The sequence below is a fragment of the Leptodactylus fuscus genome, chromosome 5 (assembly GCF_031893055.1).
Source record: "Leptodactylus fuscus isolate aLepFus1 chromosome 5, aLepFus1.hap2, whole genome shotgun sequence".
NCBI lineage: Eukaryota > Metazoa > Chordata > Amphibia > Anura > Leptodactylidae > Leptodactylus > Leptodactylus fuscus.
This window is the reverse complement of record NC_134269.1, coordinates 259,008-270,441: the sequence shown is the minus strand read 5'-3', so window position 1 is coordinate 270,441 and position 11,434 is coordinate 259,008. Positions and strand designations below refer to the sequence as shown.

General features: G+C 51.6%; 2 protein-coding genes across 2 annotated transcripts; both read left to right on the top strand.

The window, feature by feature from the left end:
- The first annotated feature begins 279 nt into the window (after positions 1-279).
- LOC142204200 (olfactory receptor 5AR1-like) lies at positions 280-1,281 on the top strand. The gene has a single exon (XM_075275511.1). It carries the CDS (start codon positions 280-282, stop codon positions 1,279-1,281), a length of 1,002 nt encoding a protein of 333 aa, XP_075131612.1.
- Positions 1,282-8,247: 6,966 nt separating this feature from the next.
- On the top strand, positions 8,248-9,283 carry LOC142204644 (olfactory receptor 5AP2-like). The gene has a single exon (XM_075275951.1). The coding sequence runs from the start codon at positions 8,249-8,251 to the stop codon at positions 9,218-9,220; it is 972 nt and encodes a 323-aa protein (XP_075132052.1). The 5' UTR covers position 8,248; the 3' UTR covers positions 9,221-9,283.
- The last annotated feature ends 2,151 nt before the right edge of the window (positions 9,284-11,434 follow it).

Genomic DNA, 11,434 nt, shown 5'->3' with positions numbered 1-11,434 from the left:
TGTTGGCAGCCACCTTGGCAGAACTGAGACTGAGGGAAAACTGAGGGACCGTCAGGGTTGCGGAAACCTTGGAAGGTGTTTTGTGTTGTCTACAATATTGAACTTTTCCACAATGTTTTAATTTTCTGAGAATTTTCTAACTTGGGACATGGATGTGGTTCTTGGGAGTGATACAACCTGACAGTGTGGCCTTCAGACAAGACAAGGTTGGGGGCCTCTTAAGAGATTTAGATATTTACAACCTCTATCTATCTACTCCTTACAGGAACCCGATGCAGGATGGAAACCGCAAACAAGACACACATAGACATGTTTTTGTTTTCAGGAATCACCGATGGTGTAATTCTGGCTCCGATTCTTTTCGTGTTCTTCTTGATGGTCTACTTGGTGACATTAGTAGGTAACATTGGTATGGTGGTTCTTGTCCTGCAAACCTCTAAGCTCCACACTCCTATGTACTTCTTCTTGTGTTTCCTCTCCATGGTGGACCTCACCTGCTCATCAGTTATAACTCCCAACATGCTTGTGGACCTTCTATCCATAAAGAAGACCATCTCATTTATTGGTTGTGCGCTACAATTCTTCTTCTTTGCTGCCATGGCAGCTACTGAAGCTATTCTTCTCTCCAGCATGTCCTATGACCGGTATGTGGCTATCTGCCACCCTCTCCATTACATCTTCATAATGACCAAGAAGAAATGTTGGTGTCTCGTCCTCTTCTCCTTCACTGTTGGCTTCTTGCAGTCATTGGCTCAGACTAGCTGTATGTTTAGTCTAGAGTTCTGTGGATCCAACCATATAGAGCACTTCTATTGTGATGTTTCTCCTCTGCTCAGACTGTCCTGCTCGGATACCTTCACCTGCAATATGGTGACCATTTTCATCATTTCAACGTGTAGCATCGGATCCTTCTTGACCATCTTGGTCTCGTATATATTCATTGTCTATTCCATCCTGCACATGAAGTCAGCTGAGGGCAGGCGGAAGGCCTTCACTACATGTTCTGCCCATCTCACATCAGTCTTCATCTTGTTCGGCTCGGTCTTCTTTGTCTATCTACGATCTCCCACCAGTGACTTTGGTAAACGGGACAAGGTGGCCTCGGTCTTCTATACAGTGATGATGCCTATGCTGAATCCACTTATCTACAGTGTAAGAAACCAGGAGGTGAAGAAGGTCCTCATGGTGGTAGTAGAGAGAACTGGAAAACTTGTCAATTGGAAGAAGACCACTCATCCACACTCGACCCTTCATATTCAGCCTCTTACCTCCAATGGTTGAACTGGATGGATTTATGGCTTTGGTCAATGCAGCCCCACTAATGTATAACCCGTAGATATGGGACACCATCCCTATTGACACTCCATGTAAGTCGTACAGATCCCGATCCCTGGATCTGAATGTGTCAATGAGCCTGCCCGATTATACAGGGAGATTCACCCAATATTCTGTAATAACTCTGGCCAGGACAAAGCAACCCGCAATGTGCTCCGCAGTATCAGGAGCATTGAACACGTTTTGGTGGTGATACAATATGCAATTTTGCCCTCTGACATGTTGAATAAGCGATCGCAGATTCCTGTGCTGGGTGTCCCAAAGGTTTATTGGTGACCGCAGGTCCTGGCGTGAAATGGGATCCAGGAACAACACTCTTTGGGGATACGACACGAAAACCACCAAATAGGTTCACATCACGAAGACGCTGCTTAATACTGTAGGAGAGGTCGAGTGACGGAGTGAAGGTGTACGGGGAGTGCCCTCCTGGAAGTTGGAAATGGAGGTAAAACATTGTGATAGCTGTCAGGCGCCAACTCATCACCCCGACACAGGGACCCCGGCTTGTTTGAGGCCACACATACTAAGGAGCACATCGCACGGTGTTTCGTTCACGTTGCTTCGTCCTAGTGAGAGTTGTTACAGAATATTCGGGGTCTCTTTCGAGTGAATCTCCTACAGTTAAGGAAGCAATAATGAGATACAGCGACACATACCAACCTGCTTGTTGATGGTTTCCAAATAATAACATTTGACCCCGGCCCAGAGACGCTCACTCCTGTATTTTAAGACGTTGTCAGGATTTCTGGCAATAAGCAGTTTTACAATCTATAGAGCTCTGGTGGGACAGAGTCAGAAATATCACCTCTGGGGTATTCTCACGTGTTTTTGGGGCTGCTTTGGGATTCTGGTTTACTATAATTCTGACTGAAGCTCCAGATTAAAGGAATAGCATTAAGAATTAAATCCGGCCCCAGAATCGGTCGTTGTCTTGGCGAGTCTCCTCAGTGCGACGATGACTATGGAGGGGATGACAATATTACATAGGAGGTTATTGGGGACACTGGACAATCGGGCGGAGGCTCTAGGACCCTGTTGGCATCTGTATACAAGATGAGATACAGCAGGACATGGAAGTATATACAGGCTCTGTACTGTATCCTGTGGGCTGTAGACCCTGCACACTTGTAGGTCGCCGACGTCCCAGCTGGTCCCCATGGTGGATAGATGATAAATCTGGTGACCGAGCAGGACCAGGAAGTGTTGTAATCTGATGGAGACATTCCTAGGAATACCTTGTGTGCGGGGGCGAGCATTATCCTACTGAAAAAATGGTATCAAGGAAGACAAGAGACGCCTTACACAGCTCCACATAGGGGGACATCACAAAGTTACCTTTCTAAGTCCGGGATCCCCGAGATTGTACCGATCTGCAGAATATCGGGAACGTGAAGCCGCACAGTGAAGTACAAGCTGTCCTGCAAAAAATAAGCCTCGTAGGGCTCTGCCAGCAGAAGGATAGGAAGGGTTAAGAAACAAATTTGGTGCAAAAGGGCTAAGGCCAGGGTTAGCGCTGTCAGTCTTAAAGGGGTTGGCCAGCAGTTAAAAATACCCATAACTGATCTGTCAGTAATTGATGATGGACCTGAAGGCTCCGGCCTGGTTATGACCCTCAGGTGATGTGACCTAAACCATCACTGACTGACTTCACTATAGTAAATAGGGGGGAGAACAAAGTTATTTTGACGCAACTCCAGCATACAATGTAAGATAAATCCCATTCCACAATGAATGGTCTCCCCACTGTGACTGTACAACACTCCTTTAGAGACCCTTTAGTGGAGAGGTCACACGGGCTCATCTTTGCCCCTTGTTCACAAGGTGGAGATCAACCTTCTGCTTTCGGAACAGGAGACACTGGATCTTATAAGAGCGCTTGTATTCCCCTTTCCGGTTTCACCACACTGCTAAGTTCTCGTTTAGTTTTCTGGTATCTTCAGGCCGGGATATGACAGAGGCCTCCGATGCTTCACATGGAAGGTTCTAGATAACAATGAGAAGGATTTATAGACCTGAAAGATCTGTGAACCATCTACTATAGAGAAGACTCCAGACCAGGCCATTCCAGGAGGACCAGCCAGAAGATGGTGGAAGACGTCTTTAAGAAGACAGAACTTCATTACAAGGCCTACAGTACAGAAAACCCCTGCAGAGGTCACAGTGCAGGAGGTGACCATTAGAGAGGGGGCCACACATGACATCTACATGGGAAAGTGCCAAAAAGAGACCACAAGTGACCAGGTAGAATGTAACACAACACAAGACATCTCTAAGGAGCCCAGAACTTCATCTTGGGCATTACAGGAAGCTGTCACCACTAAACAGGCCATAGTTCAGGGGGTGACCATTCGAGGTCAGGGTACATGTGATATCTAGATGTGCTAGTAGAAGGTAGAGGCCACCACTGTCCACGAGGGAAAGTTCAGAGCCAAGGAAGTCAGAAGACACTTCAAGGAAACCCAAACTTACACTTTGGGAACTACAAACAGTCTTACCACTACTCGGGTCACAGTGCAGAAGACTTCCATTAGAGAGAAGTATGTAAGTGATCTCTACACAGGGGAGCCACGACGAGACCACCACTGTCCAGTGCCAGTACCCAGGTCATGGTGCAAGGGCTGACCATCACAGATAAGGGCGCACATAACATCAAGATGGAGGCGCCCGACCCCTGTGTTCTTATCAGAGAAACCATCACAACTGGAAGTGAACCCCAAAGAGGAGGGAGGAAGTCAAGAAATGTCTGTTGGAGGTCGTGGCTGCCGATGGCCGAATATCACGGTTTATAGCCGGGGGGCACTTACTTTTTCCATGGAAGGAGATGACACATCGGGGTATTCTCTTATTCTCTTATGCAAATAAATGAAGTCAATTTTTTTCTTGTTAACTTCTAATAATAAAAAAATCTATTAAAAATAATAACCAGAGACGCTGAAGCTCGTCAGCCGGGATAATTGGCTTGTTTATAATTATCTGTAATTTATGGCAATTAACGAGAGACAGAAGAATATCCCCCTTCCCCCTCCCCGGGGGCCTGACTACTATAAGGAACCCAGGGATTACAGGGATAGCAGGTGAAGAGGACCCGGATGTCATGAGTCTGTGTCACACACGTAAGAAGCACACAGGTAAGAGACCCCTGACCCAACCCAACCCAACACCCACACAGGAAAGAGACCCCAACCCAACACCCACACAGGAGACCCCTGACCCAACACCCACACAGGAGACCCCTGACCCAACACCTACACAGGAGACCCCTGACCCAACACCCACACAGGAGACCCCTGACCCAACACCCACACAGGAGACCCCTGACCCAACACCCACACAGGAGACCCCTGACCCAACACCCACACAGGAGACCCCTGACCCAACACCCACACAGGAAAGAGACCCCTGACCCAACACCCACACAGGAAAGAGACCCCCAACCCAACACCCACACAGGAAAGAGACCCCAACCCAACACCCACACAGGAGACCCCTGACCCAACACCCACACAGGAGACCCCTGACCCAACACCCACACAGGAGACCCCTGACCCAACACCCACACAGGAAAGAGACCCCTGACCCAACACCCACACAGGAAAGAGACCCCAACCCAACACCCACACAGGAAAGAGACCCCTGACCCAACACCCACACAGGAAAGAGACCCCAACCCAACACCCACACAGGAGACCCCTGACCCAACACCCACACAGGAGACCCCTGACCCAACACCCACACAGGAGACCCCTGACCCAACACCCACACAGGAGACCCCTGACCCAACACCCACACAGGAAAGAGACCCCTGACCCAACACCCACACAGGAAAGAGACCCCCAACCCAACACCCACACAGGAAAGAGACCCCAACCCAACACCCACACAGGAGACCCCTGACCCAACACCCACACAGGAGACCCCTGACCCAACACCCACACAGGAGACCCCTGACCCAACACCCACACAGGAAAGAGACCCCTGACCCAACACCCACACAGGAAAGAGACCCCAACCCAACACCCACACAGGAAAGAGACCCCTGACCCAACACCCACACAGGAGACCCCTGACCCAACACCCACACAGGAAAGAGACCCCAACCCAACACCCACACAGGAAAGAGACCCCTGACCCAACACCCACACAGGAGACCCCTGACCCAACACCCACACAGGTAAGAGACCCCAACCTAACACCCACACAGGTAAGAGACCCCAACCCAACACCCACACAGGAAAGAGACCCCAACCCAACACCCACACAGGAAAGAGACCCCAACCCAACACCCACACAGGTAAGAGACCCCAACCCAACACCCACACAGGTAAGAGACCCCAACCCAACACCCACACAGGAAAGAGACCCCAACCCAACACCCACACAGGAAAGAGACCCCAACCCAACACCCACACAGGAAAGAGACCCCAACCCAACACCCACACAGGAGACCCCTGACCCAACACCCACACAGGTAAGAGACCCCAACCCAACACCCACACAGGTAAGAGACCCCAACCCAACACCCACACAGGAAAGAGACCCCAACCCAACACCCACACAGGAAAGAGACCCCAACCCAACACCCACACAGGAAAGAGACCCCAACCCAACACCCACACAGGTAAGAGACCCCAACCCAACACCCACACAGGAAAGAGACCCCTGACCCAACACCCACACAGGAAAGAGACCCCTGACCCAACACCCACACAGGAAAGAGACCCCAACCCAACACCCACACAGGAGACCCCTGACCCAACACCCACACAGGTAAGAGACCCCAACCCAACACCCACACAGGAAAGAGATCCCAACCCAACACCCACACAGGTAAGAGACCCCAACCCAACACCCACACAGGAAAGAGACCCCAACCCAACACCCACACAGGAGACCCCAACCCAACACCCACACAGGTAAGAGACCCCAACCCAACACCCACACAGGAAAGAGATCCCAACCCAACACCCACACAGGGAAGAGACCCCAACCCAACACCCACACAGGAAAGAGACCCCAACCCAACACCCACACAGGAAAGAGACCCCTGACCCAACACCCACACAGGTAAGAGACCCCAACCTAACACCCACACAGGTAAGAGACCCCAACCCAACACCCACACAGGAAAGAGACCCCAACCCAACACCCACACAGGAGACCCCAACCCAACACCCACACAGGTAAGAGACCCCAACCCAACACCCACACTGGTAAGAGATCCCAACCCAACACCCACACAGGAAAGAGACCCCAACCCAACACCCACACAGGAAAGAGACCCCAACCTAACACCCACACAGGTAAGAGACCCCAACCCAACACCCACACAGGAAAGAGACCCCAACCCAACACCCACACAGGAGACCCCAACCCAACACCCACACAGGTAAGAGACCCCAACCCAACACCCACACAGGAAAGAGATCCCAACCCAACACCCACACAGGAAAGAGACCCCAACCCAACACCCACACAGGTAAGAGACCCCAACCCAACACCCACACAGGAAAGAGACCCCAACCCAACACCCACACAGGAGACCCCAACCCAACACCCACACAGGTAAGAGACCCCAACCCAACACCCACACAGGAAAGAGATCCCAACCCAACACCCACACAGGGAAGAGATCCCAACCCAACACCCACACAGGGAAGAGACCCCAACCCAACACCCACACAGGAAAGAGACCCCAACCCAACACCCACACAGGAAAGAGACCCCTGACCCAACACCCACACAGGTAAGAGACCCCAACCTAACACCCACACAGGTAAGAGACCCCAACCCAACACCCACACAGGAAAGAGACCCCAACCCAACACCCACACAGGAGACCCCAACCCAACACCCACACAGGTAAGAGACCCCAACCCAACACCCACACTGGTAAGAGATCCCAACCCAACACCCACACAGGAAAGAGACCCCAACCCAACACCCACACAGGAAAGAGATCCCAACCCAACACCCACACAGGAAAGAGACCCCAACCCAACACCCACACAGGAAAGAGACCCCAACCTAACACCCACACAGGTAAGAGACCCCAACCCAACACCCACACAGGAAAGAGACCCCAACCCAACACCCACACAGGAGACCCCAACCCAACACCCACACAGGTAAGAGACCCCAACCCAACACCCACACAGGAAAGAGATCCCAACCCAACACCCACACAGGAAAGAGACCCCAACCCAACACCCACACAGGTAAGAGACCCCAACCTAACACCCACACAGGTAAGAGACCCCAACCCAACACCCACACAGGAAAGAGACCCCAACCCAACACCCACACAGGAGACCCCAACCCAACACCCACACAGGTAAGAGACCCCAACCCAACACCCACACAGGAAAGAGATCCCAACCCAACACCCACACAGGAAAGAGACCCCTGACCCAACACCTACACTGGTAAGAGTCCCCAAACCAACACCTACACAGGAAAGAGACCCCTGACTCAATACCCACACAGGAAAGAGACTCTCGACCCACCACCCACACTGGTAAGAGTCCCGAACCCAACACCTACACAGGAAAGAGACCCCAAACCAACACCCACAAAGGAAAGAGTCCCTAACCCAATACCTACACGGGAAAGAGACCCCTGACCCAACACCCACACAGGAAAGAGTCTCCAACTCAACACAGGAAAAAGACCCCTGACCCACCATCCACACCTTCTGTCTCTCCATGTCACCCCAGACAGACTGGATGATGATGAGATCAGGGCTATATCTGGGGGGCGGATCATCACTTCCAGGCTCCTCCACCAAGGGGCAAATATTGATGGGATTAGAGTTTTCTTTTGTTCAGTCACTTCATCCAATAGTCACCCAACACGTCGCCCACTCAGCTGAGAGTCACCCAAGTGACCTGACCCATCACAATGCTAAGCCCCACACATGGACAGATCTGATTTGTCATTTCCATCCTTACAGAGGTCAATGGAAGTCGCCAACCGGACACAAGTGATGTTATTCCTGTTTACAGGACTAACAGATAATGAGAAGCTCGTCCCGGTCCTCTTCATGCTCTTCTTGGTGGTCTACACAGTAACTGTCATGGGTAACGTTGGCATGGTGGCTATTGTGCATGGCACCGCCAGCCTCCATGGTCCCATGTACTACTTCTTGTCTTATCTCTCCATAGTTGACCTCTGCTACTCCTCAGTGGTGACCCCCAAGATGCTCTTCAACCTGCTTTCCAAGATGAAGTCTATCTCATTCCATGGTTGTGCCTTGCAGCTCTTCTTCTTTGCCGGCCTGGCAGTCACTGAAGCTCTCCTGCTCTCCAGTATGTCATACGACCGCTATGTCGCCATCTGTCATCCTCTCCATTACATCTCAATAATGACCAGGAGGAAATGTCTGGCTCTGGTTCTCCTCACCTCATCCATTGGCTTCTTGCAGTCAACAGTGCAAACCAGTTGTATATTCCACCTGCGATTCTGCGGGCCGAACCTTCTGGAGCACTTCTACTGCGACATCCCACCACTACTCAAGCTGTCTTGCTCTCGCACTCTTCTATGTGAAATGGTGACCATCTTCTTCACGTGTTCTTGTGGCATCGGCTCTATGGTGACGGTCTTGGTCTCGTACTCTCTAATAATCTCCTCCATTCTGAGGATGAAGTCTACAGAGGGTCGGAGGAAGGCCTTCAGTACATGTTCTTCCCATCTCACATGTGTCTCCATCTTCTACGGAACAGTCTTCTTCATCTACCTACGTCCTCCTGCCTCAGACTTTGGAAAACAAGACAAGGTGGTCTCGGTCTTCTACTCGGTCATGATACCAATGCTGAATCCTCTCATATACAGCTTAAGGAACCAGGAGGTGAAACGGGTGATTGTCGGGGTCATGCACAGATCTGGCTGAGAAATTCTGGGCTCACCGCACCTACAGGTATCCATGAAGAACTAACGCCACCCAAAAAGGGACTTAGTACAATATATATTGCAGCCGCATCCCCCTCCTCCTGTACAATGTATACTGCAGCCGCATCCCCCCTCCTCCCTGTACAATATATACTGCAGCCGCATCCCCCTCCTCCCTGTACAATATATACTGCAGCCGCATCCCCCTCCTCCCTGTACAATATATACTGCAGCCGCATCCCCCTCCTCCCTGTACAATATATACTGCAGCCGCATCCCCCCTCCTCCTGTACAATATATACTGCAGCCGCATCCCCCCTCCTCCTGTACAATATATACTGCAGCCGCATCCCCCTCCTCCTGTACAGTATATACTACAGCCACATCCCCCTCCTCCCTGTACAATATATACTGCAGCCGCATCCCCCCTCCTCCTGTACAATATATACTGCAGCCGCATCCCCCCTTCTCCTGTACAATATATACTACAGCCGCATCCCCCTCCTCCTGTACAATATATACTGCAGCCGCATCCCCCTCCTCCCTGTACAATATATACTGCAGCCGCATCCCCCCTCCTCCTGTACAATATATACTGCAGCCGCATCCCCCCCTCCTCCTGTACAATATATACTGCAGCCGCATCCCCCCCTCCTCCTGTACAATATATACTGCAGCCGCATCCCCCCTTCTCCTGTACAATATATACTGCAGCCGCATCCCCCCTCCTCCCTGTACAATATATACTGCAGCCGCATCCCCCCCTCCTCCTGTACAATATATACTGCAGCCGCATCCCCCCTCCTCCTGTACAATATATACTGCAGCCGCATCCCCCCTCCTCCCTGTACAATATATACTGCAGCCACATCCCCCCTCCTCCTGTACAATATATACTGCAGCCGCATCCCCCCTCCTCCTGTACAATATATACTGCAGCTGCATCCCCCCTCCTCCTGTACAATATATACTGCAGCCGCATCCCCCTCCTCCTGTACAATATATACTGCAGCCGCATCCCCCCTCCTCCTGTACAATATATACTGCAGCCGCATCCCCCCTCCTCCCTGTACAATATATACTGCAGCCGCATCCCCCTCCTCCCTGTACAATATATACTGCAGCCGCATCCCCCTCCTCCTGTACAATGTATACTGCAGCCGCATCCCCCTCCTCCTGTACAATATATACTGCAGCCGCATCCCCCCTCCTCCTGTACAATATATACTGCAGCCGCATCCCCCTCCTCCTGTACAGTATATACTACAGCCGCATCCCCCTCCTCCCTGTACAATATATACTGCAGCCGCATCCCCCCTCCTCCTGTACAATATATACTGCAGCCGCATCCCCCCTTCTCCTGTACAATATATACTACAGCCGCATCCCCCTCCTCCTGTACAATATATACTGCAGCCGCATCCCCCTCCTCCCTGTACAATATATACTGCAGCCGCATCCCCCCTCCTCCTGTACAATATATACTGCAGCCGCATCCCCCCCTCCTCCTGTACAATATATACTGCAGCCGCATCCCCCCCTCCTCCTGTACAATATATACTGCAGCCGCATCCCCCCTCCTCCTGTACAATATATACTGCAGCCGCATCCCCCCTCCTCCCTGTACAATATATACTGCAGCCGCATCCCCCCCTCCTCCTGTACAATATATACTGCAGCCGCATCCCCCCTCCTCCTGTACTATACTGCAGCCGCATCCCCCCTCCTCCTGTACAACATATATTGCAGCCGCATCCCCCCTCCTCCCTGTACAATATATACTGCAGCCACATCCCCCCTCCTCCTGTACAATATATACTGCAGCCGCATCCCCCCTCCTCCTGTACAATATATGCTGCAGCTGCATCCCCCCTCCTCCTGTACAATATATACTGCAGCCGCATCCCCCTCCTCCTGTACAATATATACTGCAGCCGCATCCCCCCTCCTCCTGTACAATATATACTGCAGCCGCATCCCCCCTCCTCCCTGTACAATATATACTGCAGCCGCATCCCCCTCCTCCCTGTACAATATATACTGCAGCCGCATCCCCCTCCTCCCTGTACAATATATACTGCAGCCGAACCCCCTCCTCCTGTACAATGTATACTGCAGCCGCATCCCCCTCCTCCTGTACAATATATACTGCAGCCGCATCCCCCCTCCTCCTGTACAATATATACTGCAGCCGCATCCCCCTCCTCCTGTACAG

Excerpts from the sequence above, each read along its gene's own strand:
- LOC142204644 (XM_075275951.1), top strand. The coding sequence starts at position 8,249 with ATGGACAGATCTGATTTGTCATTTCCATCCTTACAGAGGTCAATGGAA.
- LOC142204200 (XM_075275511.1), top strand. The coding sequence starts at position 280 with ATGGAAACCGCAAACAAGACACACATAGACATGTTTTTGTTTTCAGGA.